The 22,188-nt window shown below is 39.3% G+C and overlaps 1 protein-coding gene across 5 annotated transcripts in view; it reads left to right on the top strand.

Annotated features, from left to right (window-relative positions):
* The window catches only part of THSD7B (thrombospondin type 1 domain containing 7B), a 309,626-nt gene that overhangs the window by 47,644 nt on the left and 239,794 nt on the right, over window positions 1–22,188 (top strand). For 3 of the 5 annotated variants that reach the window (XM_027695950.1, XM_027695952.1, XM_027695951.1), the window contains exons 2-3: window positions 6,133–6,226; window positions 8,236–8,409. In XM_027695950.1, the coding sequence (XP_027551751.1) occupies window positions 8,271–8,409 (139 nt within the window). In that variant the 5' untranslated portion in view covers window positions 6,133–6,226; window positions 8,236–8,270. Of the gene's footprint in view, window positions 1–6,091; window positions 6,227–8,235; window positions 8,410–22,188 lie in introns of those variants that run through there. The other 2 variants (XM_027695954.1, XM_027695949.1) reach the window with 1 other exon arrangement.

The raw sequence follows: 22,188 nt of genomic DNA, 5'->3' as shown, positions 1-22,188 counted from the left end.
ATGAGTTTTTTGAAATGGAATTCATCTTGTGGATGTGTGTGTGTCTCTTCTTATTAGCTCATTTGGGTATGGGCTAGAGCTAGGTGTTGCAAATGGCAAAATAGAAACGACTTCGTACAAATAGAGGTATGGATCTTGTGGAAAAGAAATTATTCTTAGTGTACGTGTTACACCAGAAGGAAAATTATACATTTCAGAAGTATTGAAGTTGGCCTCTGCATATTTGTGTGTATAAGAGTGGGGTTATTTTAGCCATAGTCACCAATGCTTATAGGTTCAAAACTGAACCCTAGTTCTCTCCCCAGAACTGATTAACAGGTTAAAACTAGCATTTTCCTACCTCTTTGCAGTTATTTCTTTGCTGAGATGCTTGGGTGTGTGCATGCACTCAGTTGCTCTGTTTGATCCATGGAAGTGTAGAAAAAATAGTTTAAACTGGAGATAAGCTTCAGCTCTGCCAGTCCTGTGGCAGGGAAGCAGATGGTCCTTCCCTGCCAAGCAGAGCCCAAGTCTTTGCTGAGCTCATATGCCTGGTGGTACTTGATTGTATTGTTTTGACCTTGTGTTGAAGATTGATAAACTCTACGTGGGGGCCGTGTTCCAGTGAGGAGAGAAAAAACCCCTGACCTACAGCCTGCGATGCTGCACTAATGTCAAATAATATAAAGTAATATCAGAATGCAGAAGAAAATCACTGCAGTAAAGCAATTTAATTTCTGAACTGAAAGCACTTTAATGGGAATGCTCAGGAAATCTGCCGTTGTTCCTGCAGCAGAGGTTATGAGGAGGTTTATTCTTTTTCTGAAACTCTGCTGCTTTGTAATTGGTGACTTTGAAGCTTTCTGTTGTTTTCGGTGTGAATGGTCCTGCTGCTAAAGTAGGGACTTTGCTCTCTACTGAGTCTGATTTCCAGGTTTGCCTTTTAAAGGAAAATAATTTCAAATACTAGTTTTCAAATGGTATTATACTGCTGAATGTGCATTATATGCAATGCTTTGCCAGTGAAGTGAGAGTAATCCTCTTTGAACAAAAACTTGCAGTAGCATTTACTGAAATGGTGTTGGAAGCAGTGCCAGCTCCCTTTGCCTTTGTTTAATTGCAATTTAACAGTAATCCAAGATCTGTGCAACTGTGACAGCAGTTCTTAGATATAGCTGAGTTTCAAAGGACCTTCAGCTCATCCATTGCCAATGATAAAAGCTGCAGCAGAGCAGTATATTGATAATAGACTCAAACTTTTCTCTATCCATTGAAAAATAAACAATAAGAAACTTTTTTCCCCTCAAAGCTGTAAAGTTTTGTTGTTACAGAAAGGATGTACCATAGCGTGAAGACATCACTGAGCTTATTCTGGGCTGTGTTCTGCTGTGCTGGCTGAGAAGCCTGGCAGGAGGCATCCAGCTGTAGTGTACAGAGGCTGTATACACAACCTATATAAAATACCTCCAAAACTTATGTAGGTTAAAAATGTGACTCCATAAGTTAGTAAGATGACTGTTGGTTTGTTGATGAGATGTTTGGTTTGAGTCTCTACAGCCTTTTCTGTATTTAATTAAATATATAAAAGTGCACGAGCAGCATGAAAAGGTTACTTAAAAGTTGTTGGACACTTCTTGTGTTCTGCTGCTCAGAAAAAAATCAATGCCTGAGTTCAGGAGAGAAACCTATTGACAGTCTTGCACATTTTGATTTTAATTGCTCCATACTTGTTCCTGCTGCAAGGGGTATGATAATTGCCTAAAGAACATCTGTGAAGGTAAATTACTCTACTTTGAGTGCTAAGATACAACACCAAAAGGTCTGTGGCTGTTAAATACCACTGGGAAGTCCAAGGCTTGGCTTCCACTTGGGCACTTGCACAGAGGGTCACCCTGAGTGCTGTTTGTAGAGGGAAATGTTAGAGGGCTCCTTGGTTGCTGAGCATCCTTCATTCTGCTCTCAGTGGGCCTGGGAGATGTAGGTGACTGTGGGGTTGTGCAGTGAGCAGTGCCAGGATGGTGCCTTTCACAAGCTCCTGAACCCTTGAGCTTTTGAAGTCTCCCCGCCCTTCTGGCAGAGTCTGAGCCGTCCATGTTTGTGTGCAAATGAAGCAAGTGTTGCGTCAGCTGCCTTTGACTGATCTCCTGAGCCAGGTTCCTTGGAAGAGTCTGCAATCACACGCACTTTTTATTACTGGAAGTCAAGTGTGTTCCCATGGAGTCTATTGGAAGTACTCAGAGTGGAGGAGATGGAGCTGCAGCATTGTTTCACAGAACAGTTCTGCTCTAGCACTGTTGTAATTAAAGTCGTTCTACTGATGGAAAGTCTATTCTCTGGTGTTTTCTTTAATGTAGTCATAATGCATCAGCCTGAGCTCCCTTGCTGGAACATCTTTCATTATAATCCACTTAGCTAAGTTTATAATTAAACTTCTAAATTCAAACCTGCTTTTGTTACATTTTTAGGATGTACAAAAACTGAAGCAGGAGAACTTAGGATTCGTGGTTTTTACCCCAGACAAATTGATGTAAGTTAAGAAGCAATTCATTGGCAGCATAGTAGTTTCATATTCTTGCTTTTAATCCCCAGGATTTTACATAGCTTTGGAACAAGAATTGGATACAATCGAATAGAAAAGATGAGATAATTAATAGATTCTTACTGTTTGACTGTAAACATCTCCAGAAGACCCAAACTTTCTAATATGACTGGTAAAGATGGTGACAACTTACTGAGCTTTCCAGCAACAGAGTGTTGAGGAAGGTTGTTGAAGTTTATACATGAAAATGGAGCAGTGTCGTAGATGTGGAGGTTGTGCAGGCTTTCTCCCAGCCCAAAGAGGCTGGTTTGGAGTCTGCTCATTGTTTGGAGTTATCTTCTAGGCAGATGTGTTAACATCAGATGTTCTTTCATTATTTACCCTTACAATTATTGTAGCAAATTATCAAAGAACTGTGGAGATCAATGTTTGGGTTCTCAATGAGTGACCGCTTAGGACAAAAATACTGTCAGGCACTTGTTAACCCAAGTATAAATTTTACTCCTTCACACTGTGTGCTTTTATCCAGGATTTTCTAAAATGCTCCTGGAAGAAGAGTAAATATTCTCAGTTTAGGTTTGGAGGTGACAAAGTAGGGGTATAGAAAATCAAGCTGCCATTCTCATATATGCAAAGTCACTCGCTGAAATCACTTGCAGAATCAAGTATTAGTGTCTAAGCGTGACCTTAAATGACTTTTTGCTCAGGAAGTTTCTGACAGAGTTGGAAGTAGAATGAATTTAGGCTGCTTCTACTTTAACCAGAAGACTCTCTCCCTCCAAATCTGTAAGTGGAATAATGTATAGGGTTCACTTTAGGTATGGAAGTAAGGGCAAATTTGTGTACCCGTATTCATCATTAAATAAAAGACTGGACACATATACACTTATATTTGAAGGTCTGTTTCTAGTTTGACATATGTGACTGTCCAGACACTTTAATTTTGTTAAACTCAATGCCTGTAGCAGTAGCATTAGTGTTTCTTTGGAAGTCTCTCCCCCAGGGATGGTCAGCAGTCCTTGTCTGTGATGATCAGCCTTTGCTGCTACAGGTCAGGCATTCTGCTGCTTTAGGACAGAATAGAATTAGCTTTTTGGATAACAGCTTTCTGAGAAGGCAAGGCAGGTTTTACTGGTCTCTGAGGATAAAGAGTATGATATAAACATCCAGATTATCTTGGAATATCACATGCAATGGGTTTGTGCTGTGTGTAGTAGGCAAACAGTTGCATAGTTACTGCTTACATTTGTATTAAGAAAATTTATTCATGATTAATGATGCTTATCTTTGTGCTAGACACCTGCCAAATGATTTATAGCCACACATGTGATCTGCAATTGCTGCCTTTTTTTTTTTTCCTCTTGCTATTTAAGGTGTTTAGGATTATTCTAATTCCATGGTGTATTTTAAATGGAGAGTGCTGCCCAGGTGTCCCTGTCAGCATTCCCATCTCACAGCAGAAAGTAGGTCAGATTTGCCAGTGACGGGGAAGGTCACAACTCCCAGTGAAGTCAGGGGGAACTGAACTGATGTATGACAAGGCTGAAATCATGTCTCAGCTTTGGATCAGTTTAAGTTGATCTTTTTCTAAATTCAGTATTAGATACTTTGTAAATCCACGTTGGAGCAGAGCCAGGCTGGACTTTCCTAAGCCACAGAAATGATGGAGAAGGACTGGAGAAACCTCTTGTCCCATGGAAACTTGGAGAAAGAGCACCTTACCCCTTCTCTAACAGTGCAGGAGCTGTGAGTGAAGAGTCCAAATTGGACCATCAGCCTTCCATCTTTCAGTGTTGGGTGCTTTTGAGGACTCTAATGTGTCCTGGACTGGCACAGTGCCTTCCCTTGGGAATACCTTTCTCTGAGTGCTCAGCAGTAGCTGGAAAATGGGAGAAGTTTCCCAGAGGATTTTTCCCTTCCCTGGCTCAACAGGGATTATACTGGGATTTGGCTGGTGGATATTCCATTGACACTGAAAATGAAATTAAATTTTGAACACTTCACAAATAAGATATATGTCAGCTATAGGCATATTTATTTATTTATATCATTTTGACACTAGAATGCCATGTTTTCAGCAGAAATAGAGGTTTCTAAAATAAGTCTGCTTTTCAAAATTATAGTTTTATTCAATCCTTTCATTAAGAGAATTAGCAGTGGATTTGAAAATGTAAGTGCATTTTTGTGATCATTAGAAAACTTGCACATAACTTTGTCACGACTGCGTGTATATTCCCAGCCGTTACAGCTAATGTGTGTTACCTGTGTGTTTCTGAACAAGGTTCCATACAAACCAAACAAAACGACAAGGAGTCTTATGACTAATCCTTCAAATATCAAGAACAACACCTAATTTTTTAATTTCATGAAAAATACACTAGAGCAGACTATTAACTGGCCAAGCCTGTATTATAAAGGATATTGAATAAATCCAGATAATCAGTTTTGGAAAAGAGAGAGATTTTTTCAGACTAAAACACAAATCTTGAACATATTTAGCAAATAATTCTTCCCTGTGAGGTTGGTGAGGCCCTGGCACGGGTTGCCCAGAGAAGCTGTGGCTGCCCCACCCCTGGAAGTGTCCAAGGCCAGGTTGGACGGGACAACCTGGTCTAATGGAAGGTGTCCCTGCCCATGGCAAGGGCATTGGAATGAGATGTTCATTAGGATCCCTTCCAACTCAAACCATTCTGTGATTCGGTGGTATTTAAGCAATTGCATGAATTTAATCATCAGCAGTCTCGGTGAAGTCAATTCTTAAAATGTAAATTTAAATATTTTTTCTCCATTTTCCTTTGTATTTGCCAGTTTACAGCTAGCCATGCTGACACATTTGGGAGTTGAGATACAGTGTAACTAAATTTGATGTGAAGTGTTGGTGGCCTTCATAATGTAATTTATTCATGTTTCTGTAGATAGCATATGTTGCCTGTGCAATAATTTTTTATCGTATCAGGACAGAACAGCTACTGTTCCAAATTGTGCTACACAAACCCAGATATACAGACAAATTTTTATTGTGCTTTGCTGGGGTGTAAATCAGTGGACTGTGTTGAGCTCTGCTGGGGTGGGGGAGATTACAATCAGTGTCATGGTGTCTAATTTATTTCTGGTTTTCCTGACTTAATGTAATCTCTGCTCTTGCTCCGTGGGGAGCAGCAGCCAGTTATCTTTGTAGTCCTGCCCAAAGAATGAACATATGTGAAACCCCTTGTCTTGGGCAGGAGGCAGCTCCTCCCAGGGATGTGCTGCTGTTCGCTGACCCTTTGAATGCTGACATGAAGGCAGTGCATTAAGAAGGCAGCTGATGAGCACTACTGGTGCTTCATTAAAAATCTCAGCATCTTTATCAGCTCTTATCTGAGTTTCCTTGGATTCACTCATTCCATGCCCCTGCCTGTTTAAGTTGTGTTGTTTCAGTGGCATTTTTTGGACCTGGAGAGCTGCCCTGCAAGTCAGATGGGTGTTGTCTGTGCAGGGCTGGGCAGGGCAGAGCTGGCTCCCCTCCACAACTTAAATCTGAGCAGCTGAATAATTTCTCTCCTCGTTTTGTGTTTCTGTGTGTGAACAGTGTTGGAGCCAGTGTCACTGATTCCTTCTCTTTCCTTTGGCAGGAAGTCGGTGACTCTGTTTTCCGACCGTCATAGATGGTGACTGCGATGCTGAAGGCACTGGGCGAGTTGCTCCTCCTCAGCTCTTCTGTGTGAGGTGAGCAGCTGTCTAGATGGGCAAAAAAACCCCTTAATTGGATGGTGTCTGGGGGCCCTTCTTCCCCCCACCCCAGGACTTCCCTGCTGCACTGGATTTCTGAAGGATGCTCAAGATTTCTTGGGCTTCTTATGAGGCCACTTGTGGTCTGTGTTACATTGCCTGGGTGTTGGGACTTGGTGGGTTGCACTGTGAATTAAATGTGATTTCTGAATAAAATTAACCCAGAAGACATGAGAAAAGCATAAGTTTAGTCTCTTGCCCACATTACTGCATTTGGACAGCTTGGTGGGCTTTCAGGTCTTACATGAGATGCTGTTCCTCTGGAACACAAGAATGAGCTAAACCAGATAACAGATCCTACATTGTATCTGCCACTGTAGTTAGTCAATATCTGATTAAATATAATTGCATGAATTTATCATGATAGAAACTGTTTCAAAGTAATCTGAATACAGCTTGAAATTAAAAGCTTTACTGTATATTCAGTATATACAATTTTCAGATTTATCTTCAGTTTCTTATCAAGAACGATGCTGTGTATTATGTACTATGACAATGTTGCTTTTCATGAGGTTAGAAATGTAATGGAATTTTCTGGACTAAACTTGTAAAAACTAATAATTATTGTAATGAAAATCACCAAGATTATGCCAGTGAAGGCAAATCTTGAAGACAGGTGTTATCTCTATCCTTATGCAAGCACGGATGTGACATTTTTACCTATAACAGTAAGGTTAATCACTAATAAATAGAACTATGTGGAGAATTTAAGCATAGTATAAATACAAAAGCTATTACATCAGAAAAATGAATATGTAAATTTACATCAAAAACTTTTTCATGGGGAAGTACCATGAACATTTTTTTGAGACTTCCAAATTGTTCCTTCCTGAATGTGGACGAGTCAAAAATATCTTGAAATTCACGTAAAATCTGTCTAAATAAGTGTCTGGTTTGGTCATCTTCTGGGATGAGAGAAACAGGAATTTGAATTACCAGAGTGAACTAGAATTGATAAGATTTTATTTTGTTGTATGCCTTTTTAGTCTCTCCTTTGGAGCTTTTCTGTGGTGTGTAAACAATGTGGATGTTTGCTGAAGCAGGCATTTAGAATTTGGTCTCCTGCTTTGTGTGGGAGACCAAGAGAGACATTCCTCCTTGCTTCCAGCACCACACAGTGATTATTTTAATGAATTGTGTGGTATAAAACCGCTGCAGCAGCAGAACTTGATCCATTCCTGTCTCATTCACAACGTGCCTCTGGTATTCGTCTGAGAGAGGTTGGAGGTTGGAGAGCTTAATTAAAATCCATTAGTCAGAGAGACCTCTCTGGAGTAACTGGCTGCTGATCTGGAGCTCAAAGATCAGGGACTTGAATGAGAGTCCCAATTCCTTAGAAATGCCTACATAGGATCTAGTTTTCCCTTTCAAGGTGGTTCATCATCTGCTAAAAAGCAACCCTTGCTTCCCTGCTTTTCCTGCTGCCTTTCTTATGTTGTTCTATTCCATGTTTACACAGAGCTAAAACAATTCCAGGTCTGTCATTTTGGTTGTCAGGGATCTGTAGGACATGGGGTCTGTGTTGGGAGCTGAATTTTGCACCTGGAATCCATTCTCACTTTGGTTTACTCTGCCTATATCATGATAATATTCATGCTAAAGTTAAGCAGAGAAAAGGAACATACCACACGCTGCTCCTGGATCCCTTGCCATTTATTTGCACTGGTAGATTTCTTCTTAAGAACCTGCTAAAAGCATTTACAGTGGCTCTGTAGGATGGGTCTGCAGGTCCTCTGGGAGCTGGTTCTTCCTCTCTCTTCTCCCCCTTCTTTTTTTCCTCTCTCTCTCTCCAAGCGAAGCACCTGTACCAGACTTGTCCTCATCAAATCTGGCACACAGGGACTGTGAAATGCACAGTGGCCACCAGGTTACCCTTAGGCTGAGCCTGTTGCCTTGGTGTTTTAAATATTTTAGCAAGCTTTCTCTTTTTTTTTTGTTAATTCTAGGACCAAAGAAGACAAGAGACTGAATTATCTGAATTATGCTTCTACAACAGAACTGGGTTTCTCCTCATTGGGCATGGCAGAGCCTGGGGAAGCCCTTCCTTTTGTTTGTTTTCTTAATGTTACAAACAGCTGATCTGGAAGCCAGGAGAGGTCATCAATTTGTCTGGAAAACAGGTAGGATAAAGATATATTCTCTTATCTACTAGATAATTCTTGCATTTGAGGATTGAGTAATTGCCTGGTTTTCATTCTGTTTTAGCTCAGTAATAAATTAAAAAGACCTGATAATTTCTTCTGTTCTGATTTTTTTTTGTAACTGACAAATAGAGGAGTTTAATCTCTGCTGTAGGTTAATAATCTTCATGCCTGTTGCAGTTAAGCACCGGAGTGACTCCAGAGTATAATTCTGGACTCCTTAATACTTCTAATTCAAGAGTAAAATATTTACTGGATCCTGATATCATCATCCTAATGTTGCTTCCTTCAAAATATTTAATAATTTTCTTTTCATTTTTGAATGCAAAGGGCACACTCTCAGGATGTACTGAGCCAGAAGTCTATGCTCTGGTTGACCTGTTTGTAATTTCCTTGGTACATTTAGTGAATTATTTCTGTTCCTCGGTCGGGTTGGATACATGCAGGGTTTGAATATGCAAAACCAGGTGTGCACAAGGCTTGGAATGTGAAGACACATTGATAGACTCAGTGACAGGGAGGTGATGGGTAGGAGATGGTGTGATACAGCTGCACAAACCCAAACATGATGCATTGGATGCTTATTTTGTAGCACAACACACAACAACAGAGAATGTTCAGTGAAATGGAAAAATTGTCTAATTGGGAAATGTTTACTTAAAGTACTTAATCAAAAATACCCAACTGAACCAGAGGTTTCAGTGCCCAGGATCCCTTTGAGGTTTGACCTTTTGCGACTGAGCGAGAGAGTGATTAAATTTGATGGAAAAATAATTTCTTTCCTTTTTTTTGGGAAGTTCTTTGGTATTTTGGTTATTTGTTTTTTAATTATAGTTCTGTAGAAGGTAATAGACTGAATGAACTGAATAATGAAGCAGTTATTCCAGGAGGGCTCCTGTCCTTCTGGTGGGAACAACAGCAGCTTCTTGCCTGGCTGCTGGGATGGGAGGCTGAGTGCTGGGGAAGTGCAATATGACACTATATTTCCAAAGACTCTTTTTTTTTACAATGTCTAACATATGAAATGAAGAGGAAATAAACACCAACTCTATTTCCCCAATTCACTGTTATTTACCTGATTTTTGTACAAGCTTTGAAAGGTAGAGTTGTTTTCTTAAGACAAATTAGAGCCTTCATTGCTGTCTGTCTTCTCTTCAGTTCTGAGGTGTGTTGTGCCATCAGTCTTTAGGGCTGTACATTTGAAGTCATAAAAATTTAATTTGACTTGATGATTCCAGCTGACAATAAGGAGTTATTGATGCTTCAAAGTCATCTGAGGCAGATTTGTTTAGACCTAAGAGAAGGTGGTGCCCAGGTGTGTGTGGATGTGGGCACCACGCACTGAAAGCCCCACGATGAGCTTGTTGTAAAAGTCTGTCTTCCAGATGCAGAAGAAAATTGTCAGCTCTTGTGACTCCCACAGTGAATTAAAAATATCTGAGCCCTCAAGAGTCACTTTGAAAACCACAAATCCTGAGCGTGTTTTGATGTACTTTCTCTGCTTATGTAGTGACAAGAGGTAGAAAACAACTTTGAGTGAAATGTTTTCCAAATGAAAATCACATGTGAGTTTCAGCCAAATTCATTGTCCCGTTGGGAAAAAAAAAAGAAAGGATTTTTTCTCCAGTATTTGTAAACATTTTTTTCTTTTTCTTTTTTCACTGGAGTATTTTGTTGAAAATATGGTAAAAGTTACATCTAATGCCCAAATGTTTAGTTCTAGGTTGAAACGAATAGTATCTTCACCCAAAACACTTTGTTTCGCTAAGAAAAAGTATTTGAGAAGCCCCTGTTTTCTCTGCAGTAGTAGTGAAGCATCAGCATTTCTAAATTTTCTAAAAGATTACAGGGAAGAAAGTTCTAAAAATTTTGAGAAGAGAGGGATAGTAAGTTGAGTGGAACAGGTGAATCTGAAGAGGTTGAAGGGTTAATAGAAGCTGTTGTGGCAGGATATTAACAATAAAATAACTTCGGGATGTAGATTGTGAAGACTTTGACATATTGAGGTCTGTGGTTTGTATAATAATAATAATTATAAAAAAATTATCCCATAGTTTGAGGACTTTTGTCCCCAATGCAAAATAAGAAAAATTAAATAAAAGCACAGCACAGAGAACCTAAAATTAAAAACTTTTAATGTCAGAACTGAGCAGATCCATTCTGATAGAAAGACCTGCAGCTGTTGTCCTGATGAGAAATGAGCAATCCTTAATGGGAAAGTGGACGATCTGTTCTGTTTTTAAATCTTAAATTGGCTGCTGAAAGCATGGCAAGTTACTTACCTGCTGGGGAGAAATCCAACTCCTTATTGAAATGTCATGCTTTATAATTAAATAAGATTATGCTACTGAAAGCTCTGACTTTATGAAAATGAATTTATATGTACTAAAATGAATTTTCCTAGCACATAGAAGTCTAGGGAGGCATCCTTAATATGGATGGGGCTAAGAAAAAAAAAACATAAAAGAAAAAAAAAAGAAAGAATCCTATCAGCACTGCAGTTTATAACACAGACTTTTTTCAATTAAGTCCTTGATTTTATCTAATGAAGATTTACACATTTTCAAGCTGGGCTTGGTGGTCTGGGTGTAGGTGAAAGCAACAGTGTTGAAATCACTGCATCTACAAAAAACCCAGGCTCTGTAATTCTAAAATGTAAGAACTTGTCAGTGTGAGGTAAATTATACAAGCTCTTCCCTGTCACTTGCGTGTTCCTTATTTGTGGCCTGTTTTAAAACCATTTATTTTGAGCTTTTGGCATTTAGAAGTTACATATTGATGCCCAAATATCTGTACACTGTATCTTTTGGTTTCAAGATGTTTCTTGTCAGATACTCATTTAGTGACCACTAAACATGAAAGCAATAATTATATCAGTTAAATTACTCAGCAACCTCAAAGAGCTGAACAATTTTCTCACACTTGCTAAGTTTGATTGGATCTAAATTCTCGTGAATTAATAGTATTTAATGCAATTGCCAATTAGCAATTTGCATATTTCCCCGTGTTGATTTTCTTCAACACTTGAGTGGTCCTAAAAGCTCCTGGAATCTCTGCAATGCCAATATTTCTGTTTTAGTGACGGTAATTCAGGCTTTTAAAGCTGTGTGTGGAATGGTGACACACACATGAATCCACAGGATAATTCCAGTTGGTTTATTTTTTGGTGAAGCTCTGAGATTTAGTTCTAAAGTCAAAATTAAGTGTAAAATATGTGCAACACAGGAAATATTTTGTGTGCTTTACCGGAGAGGGGCTGATAATTAGGATTGCAAAATGCTGAGGTGTCTCTTCCCAGAGACACTTGCTGTTGCTCATGGGTTGGTTGCCGTCTCCCCATCACTGCTGGTGTCTTCACCTCCTTCATAAACTGTACTTCAGTGACTGTGCATGTGCTGTTTCCCCCAAAACACTGAAAGATTGAAAAGGATAAGGGGTATTCCCCACAAAGGTGGCTCTCAGAGCTGAAGGAATGATGTGGCTTTATTTTTTAATAAGCAGAATATTATAAAAATGTTTCTTGTAGGATGAAATTGTTCTGATTTTTAGGAAAACAGTTCTTTAATCATGGTAAAAATACTAACTTGGATATAATACTCTATCTACCATGGAAGGGAAAAAGGGGACTGTTAGATGATGTTGTGTCCCAGGGAGTTCTCCATCTGTAATTCTCTACCAAAAATGAGTCAGGATGGTGATTTAGCCCAGCAGGGACGTGCTCCCTGATATGAGTGGAAGAGCACTGAAAGTGAGGTATCAGACTGGGAAATGGGTTTGTAATGATTCTGATCACAGTAGAGAGATTTTTACCCGAGGAAGAAACCATTAAACCTGTGGAGTTTGTGGGCTTCGGGGAGCCAGGTGTGTGAGCCATAAGTGCTCTTGCCCCAGGTGAACACAGGAAAACTTCAGTTTGGAGTCACTACCCCTATTTGAAAGTTGTCCTTAGAATAGGGTGAGCAAATGGGTTTTGATCATTAGTCTTTCTTCTGAAACAATCCATAATGGAAAAGGTACGAAATGAACTTTTCAGAGAACCACTTCTAACGTGGAGGAACCTTTGAACTGCCCGTGAGGGTGGGCGAGGCAGCCACGGCTACGATGAAAAAGGGTCCTTTGTTCTCTGTTCTCAGATAATGCTGCCATAAAGTGCCCTTTCTCAAGATCGTAGTTTCAAGAAGGTCAAGTGCTGGTTTGGAAGTGCCTTTGACCTTACGTATTAAAAGACAGGTTTTTACCTGCGTACACTAAATGTTAAAAGGAGTCCAGGTCTTCAAAGGACAGCAGAGCTCAAACCTGCTGAAAGAAGATTCTAAAATAGCTCTGCAACAAGTGAAGTTTTTCGAGAAGCTCAACAAAGTGAAGAGTGATGATCTGCCCTAGATTAAGTGATTTTTCTATTTGATAGGACAACACCTCGTGAATGAGGCACCAGTGGCTTTTTAGCGATCTTTGTGTGGCATCTGGGAGGTTTATGATATTTCTGACTCATGATTCCAAACTTCTAATGATGAAAAGCTGTTCTAAAATGATAAGCCTTCTTATTTTTACCTTGAACTTTAATAATGACCAGTTTATACCTCTGTTCTTGAGCCAGACTACTCTTTTATTTAAGTAACACTTCTTTTGGTCATTGCTGCTAATGTATTTACTCATTGAGGGTACCAAGCTTCTGGACCTCTATGAGTAAACATATTCTCTTTGGATGAAATCTTTTCTTAGCATTGCTCCTCAGAATTATATCAAATCTCAATGAAGATTTCACCTTCTGATATTTTACAATTGTAATTAGAAGTGTCTGGCTTAAAATATCTCTGAATCATTTTTTAAAAACATTTTGTAATGAACAGTTTCATTTGAAGCAGGTTAGTTGTTTTTAATGTGTTGGTATAGTTTCATTATGTAGCTATTAAAAAAGTGATTTAAATAAAAAAGTAGTACTTTAGTTCTAAATTTGTCTAAAATAATTATTTATGAAGAATATTTTATGGGAAAATATAAATTACACTTTTATTTCTATAAAACTTTAAAAAAACCCAATAATATTCGAATATTCAGAGAAAGTTTTTTGCAAAATTTCATTAGCAGCAAAATTTAATATGCTGGTTGATATAAGTCACTGATATTTGAGAAGCTTTAAGGGTGACCTCAAAGCTAATTTCATGTTTCCTCAGACAGAAGTGCAGCTGTTTCAGATGGATAAACATTTGGTTTTGTCTCTCTATTTTCCTTACCATTTCCTGTCCACATTTTCTCCTTCCTGTTCCATAGACCACTAAATTCTGTTACACTATGTTCTGCTGCTGCACCTCACCTGCATTATTCCAGTTCTGATGTGGTGTCCTCATCTGGTCTTGTTTTCTCAAGAGCTGAATCCAACTTGTCTTGGAGTTGTGGAGATGCACTCGTTGCCTTAATTTATACCCCTTTGCGGTGGTTGTACAATTAATGTTTAGGTGGGTGAGACATTTCAAAGTTGGTGGAGACCTTGTGTCTACGGGTGTGTTTGTCAGAGAACCAGACAAACATACACCATAAGAGCTCCATCTCTCTCTCCTGGAGAACCTTTCTTATGCTGGAAGATCATTTTTCAGCCTGGTCTTTCCTCCAGGTGCTCGAGGTCTGGGTTGGGTTGGATAAATACCACAGCAGCCCACAGGGGTCTTGTCCTTATCCCACCAGGCTCAAAGATCTGTGTAGGGGACATGGCTGAGGGACCTGCCCTGTGGCACAGAGAATGCCATTGAAATTGTTCCTGGAGGAGTTTGGGAAGTGTAATTAGCGATGCAGAAATGCCTAAACTGATGCTATTTTTCCTTGTCTGTAAACTTGGTGTTGCCAAGTTGTTCCCTTATTAGCTCTGGTTTCCCGTAGGGACCTGTCAGCACCGGTGGAAGGTTCTTGGTGGCACTGCTTAAAGAAAGGATCACTGGCTTCTGTATATTTTCCTAGAAAAACACACTCCAGTGTAGAGTATGAGACCAATTAAAAAGTTAAGCAAAGGAGGAACTGAAATAACACTGAAATTAAGTTCCAAAATTTACACTTTACATGCTTGGAATGCGAGTTCCTCGGTGGAGACGAGCGCTGAGCCGCAGCACGGCTGTGGGCTGGTGCCTTGCTGTGTTCAGATGGGAGCTTTTACAGCATGTTCCTGGTAATTTTGTTATTGTTGGGCTTCCAAAACTGTTTCAACAGTTCTTTTACAAAAAGGCCGCCTGCTTTAACAAACATCTTTGTCTAACCAACATCAGATGTTCAGTAGGTGGTGGTTTAAACTAGATTACACAAGAGATTCACACTAATCTTTTAATGTCCCTCTTCCCTTCCTGAGAATAATAGTTTTTGAGAATAAGGTGCTTTTTTCTGTATTTTGTTGGTATTGGGAAAAGTACGTTAGGCTTCTTATCCTTTTCTTTCCTCAATAGTTACTATGGGAACAGAGCTGGGGGGTCACAGGGGAAAATCTGCAAAAGTGATTTCTTTTAAATTGTTCATTTTAAAAAATAAAAAGATAGCTTATTATTGTTGGAATTGTGGTACTTTTCATTCAACTTCATTGGATTGTATTGTCGTACATATTTCAGACACAAAAGAAGCACAGTGAGTGGCAAGAAAAACAGATGGGGATGTTTTTGTAGTTTTTCCTTGGGGTTAATATTTTTTTAATTGAATGCAGCTGTTGGAAAGATTTCTGTTGTTACGTATAGGTGGAGCATTAAAAATGGATGATCACATTTTCAGCCTGTTTTAGCAGAGTACTAGATTTAATTATTTTGCTGCCCTTGTTCAGAACCCTGCAGGGTTTTTTTTTCTTAATAATTATATCTTAAGTTAGAGTAAGAGTTTTACTTGGCCTCTTAGTTGAATGATTTCAGTATATGGGGATAATCACCTTCTCATTCAACTCTTGTGTAGAGCACAATTATTATGGGTGAAAATACACAAAATTGTGTTAGAAGTCCCTAAGATGCCTATTGTTGTTCTCACTATGGAAGTAATGCTGCTGATTCTTTCTAGGGACTCTTCGTGAGGTTTGGGTTTTCTGCCCTCTGATACCCTTATTCCCTAGTTTTTTTTCCCCCCTCTGGCATTTATGAGAATAGTCCTGCTGTCTTCAACTTATTCTTTGTATTCTTTCTTAGTGTCAAAAAATATGAATGTCAAAAGCCAGGAAAATGAATTAGAGAAGTTAGAAGGGATAGGGGATATTTCGTGGTAATCCAGATGATTGCAGTAGTGTCGATATGGTTTATTTTAATCCCTTTCAGCTAGTGGATAGATATGATGAAATTGCTACTTAATGTAGTAGTTTTGAATGTAGGATCTTCAGTTTGCCTGGGGAATTCCTGCTGAGATCAGTACGAGTGTTCCAGAGGCACTGTCTGGTCCTTACTCTTGATGACACTGGTGTCCACCACCACTTCTGCAGTTCTTTCTTCCAGAGACCTTTTAAAGTTTGTGGTTGAATGTGTCTCCATGTCGTACTTGCTTATAACAGTGATTTAAGATTATAGAGCTAAGTTTGGAAAAGTGTGTTAAAACTTCATTACAGCGCTTCTGTAGTGGTTCTGTGTGCTGGGGGATGAGTTGTAGACAGTTGCTCAAGCAGATCCAGCTTTTGTGTGGCGTGTCCTGGAAGGCTGGCCATGAAAAATCACTTTTCAAATGAGAACTTAATAAAAACTTTCCTGCTCTGAACGCTAAGCCCTGCTCCCCGTGCGATTAGTGGTTTCATTTCTTTCTCAGCAGTTGGGTAATGATTATGGCTCCAGATGCTGCAGGAGTGATAAAGAGAGTGATTAATTTCACTTGAAAGGGCATATGTTCAAAGAGGAGCCAGCCCAGCGCCTCGGAGGCGGAGCTGACTGTGTGCCTTGGTACCCAGTGGATCCCGGGGAAAGGACCATACACCTCCCTTATTTACCCTAAGCCAATATATTTGCTGCCTGGTTTTTGTGTATTCCACCCCTCCCCCCCTTGTTGTATTCCACAGGATCTGTTTTAAAGGCTCTTTGTGGTTCTGTAAAGCAGTGCTGTCAGACTTTCAGCAGAAGGCGTTGAGAAGGGGCTGATGGCACCAGCACAGAACTCTGAGAACAAGCTCAGAGTTGTGTTTATACCCTGTACAGAATTAAGTGGTAATGAGAGGTTCATATTCCCTGGATTAGTCAACAGCAGCTTTCAAAGTCTTCCTACGCATCGTTTGCAATAATAGTTCACACTGGATGACTCTGAAAAATTCTGACGTTCAAAGCATTATATTTTCAATATGCTTAAAAAATTAAATGTGTAAGGGAGGTACTTCTCTGAGTTTTTATCAGGATTTTATTGACCTCTTGAATAGGTCAACAGAAATATGAAAAATATGGCTGGGGGTGCCAGCCACGAGGTTAAACCCAGAGTGAGGGGATATGTGGTGTTTATTGTTTTATCTGAAATTTTTCTCTGATTGGTGTTCTCTGGGCTTTATTCTATCACCCCTGAGATCCGAAGACCTGCAAATATCAGTAGTTTAAAAATATCCACCTATGTGAAGCACGTTTTAATTCTCTACAGTATGACATTTATAATCATAACTTTCATGGCTTTGAAGCTGCTGAAGGGAAAACTAACTTCAATATTTGTGACACCTTCAACATCTTTTGACCCTTTAGTTAAATGGATTTGTGTTACCCAGCTGCTTTTAAGCAAAATGAGCTCTGCTGGTTAGAGTGTGGTGCTGATAACACCAAGGTTGTGGGTTTGATCCCTGTCCAGGCCATTCATGTAAGAGTTGGACACGATGACCCTCGTGAGTCCCTTCCCACTCAGACTATTCTGTGATTCTGAGAAATAAGCACTTTTCTTCTAGCTATTGAAGATCTTCACAGTAGAGACTACTGGATATAGAAAAAAGTATTTCTAACTTTTAATTTTCCGTGCATTTAATAAATGCATAGAAATAAATGTCTATTAGCTGCAGAGTTTTGAAGCAGCTGCCTGGATGGGGCACAGAATTAGAGTTTTTACAGACAAAGATTAAAAGGAGGCTTTAATGATAAAACACCGGGAACTTTTCAGAAGTTCTGTTATTAAATATAGTGCACATAAGGTAGCACTCATGTTTTTATTGTCATTCCCTTAATATTCTTGGTTGCATTAATAAAGTAATGCTGTGTTCAAGAGGAAGTGGAAATGAATTTTAGTAGATTGTTCACAGCTCCGAGTGTTAAATGTGTTCGGTGTATCACTGAAATAAGTAACTTATCTGAGAGTTCAATATTTTCAGTTAAACTAATTCAGTACATTTATTTTTCAACCTGCATTAAATATTTTATAACCCCAGTATAATTGTACCTTGATTTAAAACATTGTTAATGTGAGAATTTGTGATTCTGCAGATTTGAAGTCGTGTCTGTGTTTAACAGGCGGCCGACGTGGATTCGTTTTGAAGTTGTAGGAATTCAATAATGAGGGTTTATCCAAACTTTAACTGTTATTGATCTCACTTTACTCTTAAGGAAGTATCAATCCTCTATCTTCTGCACTCCTCTGCAAAATGCAAAGAAGATCTTACTTTTAGGATTGTCCCCAAACAATTTCAAACTTGAAAAAGTGTGCAAAACCACCTTCCCAAAACCCCAAGTACATCCTTGTGTGCACAGCACTGGGAAAGTTATCCGTGTGTCTGAGTGTTACATATGTTGCTCAGATGTGGGTGTGTGTGTGTGTGTTTAAGCATTAATTTTTGCCTGTGTTTTATGTTAACTGTGCATAATTATTGTGTTGCCATCTAGCCAAGGATACTGGTGTGGTGGCATAAATAGAAACAGAGCTGCATTGTTTTGAAGAGACTGGAGATGGATCAAGTGAGAGACAGGGAAGTCAGAGTAAATGATGACAGTAATGTTATTGTGCCCTAAGGGTCTTGCAAAGTACGGTACTTAAAACCCAATTTTTTGCTTTGTAGATAAGTGAGCGTGTCTCGGTTAAATCAATATATGTGTGCAATAGATGATAAAACTTGGTATTACATACCTTCTTTGATATTTTTCATACTTACTGCTTTAAAGGTAACATTATATTTATTTTCAGAACACTCTAAAGTACTTTATGCTTTTTGTTATGAGCTTTCCAACAAGTTGCTTGGTTTAGTAATGGGAGCTCAGGCAGCCCAAAATTGTCACCCTCATGTTGGGTATTTATTGATGGCTAATTGACTGCTGACCTTTGCCAGGACTCTCTTCAAAGAGCAGGGAGTGACACCAGGGGATAACAAATCAAAGAAATTGAATAGCAGGTGAGAAAAAGTAATTCTATGCAGTTACATTTAAATTTTGAAGGCTGTTTTTTTGGATAAAAACAAAGGTTAAAAACAAATAACACCCCGTAGATATTTTAATGTACTCCAATACAAAAAAGGGAAAGTTTTACTTACTCATCTTCTTCACTGTGATTTACTTGTCCTTGACTGATATTTTTTTTAATGGATGAGCCAGCTTTCAAAGTCCTCAAAATGATTTAATTATTACAGCACACAGGGCCCCAAATCAGATTTAAGTTTTTTTGATAGAGTTTATGGAATAAACCAGCGAACAGATGCAGAGGATGGAAAGCTGCTGGTACTCAAATCAACTGGATGATTCTGCAGGCAGAAGATTCCCCATAGACCTTAACTGAAAGGTCAGGAGGTAACCTTAGTATGTGCCATTTAATCCAATGTCATTGGGATAAATATATTGTAACTGTGTGTCTGTAGTGTATCAGGAACTGTAGAACTGGTAAACTCGCAGTGTTCTGAGTATATTGCCAAATAAAGCTATGCAGCATTCAATAAAGCAATTACATGAAAAGCATTACAGTCAACTTCAATTCCAATACTAGCAGCATAATCAATCATTTTCAATCCAAGGGATGGTCTAATCGCTTTTTTTGCTGCTTTGAAAGGTTACATTACTCAGTTATCTTGCAGCCGAGCAACCTTTTCATGTTTGCTTCATGTAGGATTTTATAAATGTTCTTTCTTTTAATCTCAGTGCTTTGGTATTGGGTTTAATGAGAGTTAAAAAATTTCCCTAACCTTATTCTGATAACTTTTTGCAGTTCTTAAACATTCTTGGAGTAGAAGACCTAATTGTTGTGAGCAACAAACATGTGATTTTTTTCAATCTGTTTATCTCTGTAAAATCTCCTTTTTGTTCTTTGTGCTTTGTTCTTTGTTGCCACTTTTCTTTCTGGTGGAATAATTATCCTACATAAGTCATCTCATTTGGCTTCATCTGGTGCTTGTTCCTGTGCAGTTCAGGGACTTGCCTTCCCTTGGCACAATTCCTACAGTGAGTTTGACCATCTCACAGAGTTTGTTCTTCAGTCTCAGTCCTGTGACCAGCCGTGGTTTCTCTGCTCTGCTTTGCTCTCAGCTCATGGGCAGCGCTGCAGGGGCTGTTAGAGATCACTGCTGGTGGGTGTTAATTGGTACCACCTAGGAAACACTATTGAATTCCTCCCTGAGTCAGGTAATTTGGGAAGCAGTTAAGGGCAATTGTGTTATCACCATTAGGACAGTGCTAGTGCGTAAGAACTTTAATGAAAAGACAGACGTGAAAGAATGGAAAAAAGATGGGAATAAAAATGGGGACAAAAGATGATTTCCATCAAGCTTTCCTCCTGCTTCACCTCTTAAGAATAACAGGTGGTTGACTGACAAAGTGACACGTGATTCAACTTCTTTTCTGTAAGTTTTATAGGGCCTGATCTTTTTTTTTCCCCAGAAGCCTAGATACTTTGTGACAGATCCTTGTTTTCAGGTCTTTTGGAACCAGTTCTAGCCAGTACTTTACTTGTGGACGGTGCCATTTAGACAATATTAACCACAATGCAAAAGATTAACTTTTAAGCAAAAGGATATCTCCTTTTCTTAGATACAGACCTGGCCAATATTTCCTTGAATTACTGTGTCCTGGAGGCTGCCTGTTGGCCCATAAATTTGCTTCTTCCCTAAACCTGTAGAATTAGCATATTTTGCATGAATGAGAACTACAAGGTCTGTAGCATTTTAGTTGTTTTCCCATTTAAATAGCAATTGAAGCAGCTGGGAAATTTTAGTTTAAGAATAAATTATCAGAGATTTGCTTCTTTTTATGTCCTTGGTATTGGCAAAGCTGTCTGTCTGTTAAAGTATTGCTGATGGATTTTTCATTTATTTATTTATTAAATCCTAATAGTTTCTTCATGTCCAGCCTGAATATCCATTATAGTGCCAGTGATTCCTGCTGTCCTGTGGACACATATATGGTCTGCTTATCTTTGGGTAGCTGTTAACACTCTATACATCTGAATGAATGTCTGTTGTGGTGGTTTTTTTTTATTTTTAGTCTTTATCAACATAAGTCTGTTCTTCTGTTGCCTCTGTGTACTGACAGCTTCACGGAGGTGGCACAGGATGTCACAGGAATCTGCTGATTGTTAATGTCATGGGTTATTTTGTTTTTTTTTTTCTTTTTTTGTTAAACTAGGCTGGTAAATGCCATATGTAAAATTTCATAGCATTCTCATAAAACCCTTTTAGTATCTTTCTGGGCACTCTCATGATCAACTTTCCCTTAAGCATACAGAGAAATTAAATGTGAGAACCTGGGGCTAAAAGAAGTTGCTCCAAGGCAATGATTCACAAGGATGAAAAATCAATAAGAGTTTCATTAAGGAAGGAAGGAAAGTTTAGACGGGCTCTTTACTTTGCTTTCCTGTGGGAAGTAGGGGGAAAAACCATTTTATTCAGCTTTATTCTTAGAAATAGAAGTCATAATGTGGATGTGGGTATTTTGAAGCAGTGCTGTAAGTGGAATTATCCTCTGGAGAAGCTGCCTTGGCTGATAACTTGGAACTTGTTCAGTTGGGTGTATTTATTCGAAAGGTTTCAGCGTGGACTTGTAGAACTGCTGCCAAAGGGAGCCATATCCTCCCCTGGACAGAGGTTTCCATCCGTATCCCCACTCCTCAGTGGCTCGGGTTGGATGATGATGCTGGATGAGTCGATTTGAAGCCTTTGAAGGAAACTGTGTTTTCCCCCCTCTATTTAGAAGGATTTTCTGTTGAATCAGCAGTGTGAGAAGTGACCTGCCCTGCAGCAGATGTGAGGGTGAGCAGTGGGAAGGCAGGAGGGTGCTGTGGGTGGGTTGGGGGGATGACTCCAACCCGTGTGTGGGAGGTGGGTGAGTGCTCACATCAACTCCGACACAGACGCCCACTCGGGCTGTGCGTAGGAGCTCCCCTCCTTCCTTCTCTAGGGAATATTGTGTTTGGGAAAGATGGACTTCTATAGCAACCGTATTTCCCTGTCATAACTCTCCATCTCTTTTTTTTTTTTTTTTTTTTAAGTTCTGCTGTTAAAACTTGGTGATGACACATGTTAACAGTCTCCCAGTGACATTCGGCAGTTGTACATCTGTTTGTTTTCATTAAACACTGTTTTTTGAAAAGTTTAAGCAGTGATCCGATTAAAACACACTTAGGATGGAAAACCTGGCAGAGCTTCTCGCAGCCAAGAGCAAATTTGTTTCTCCGATCTTGTTTAAAAAAACAGGAATGCTGGCAGGGTTGGATAGTAAATATGAGCTGTACATCTTGTTCAGTGGGCTTTTTTTGGATGCCTTGTGTGAACCGAACGAGTGAGTTAAGTGAAGCACACGTGACTGGGGGCTCTGACAGGGTTGTGGTGATGGATTAAATCAGATGAGTGAAGCTGCTGCCACCCCTGACCATCTGCCCCACTCTTTG

Source organism: Neopelma chrysocephalum, unplaced genomic scaffold (genome assembly GCF_003984885.1).
Source record: "Neopelma chrysocephalum unplaced genomic scaffold, ASM398488v2 Primary Assembly neopelma1_103b, whole genome shotgun sequence".
In the NCBI taxonomy this organism is placed as follows: domain Eukaryota; kingdom Metazoa; phylum Chordata; class Aves; order Passeriformes; family Pipridae; genus Neopelma; species Neopelma chrysocephalum.
This window is presented reverse-complemented; position numbering and strand designations above follow the sequence as displayed.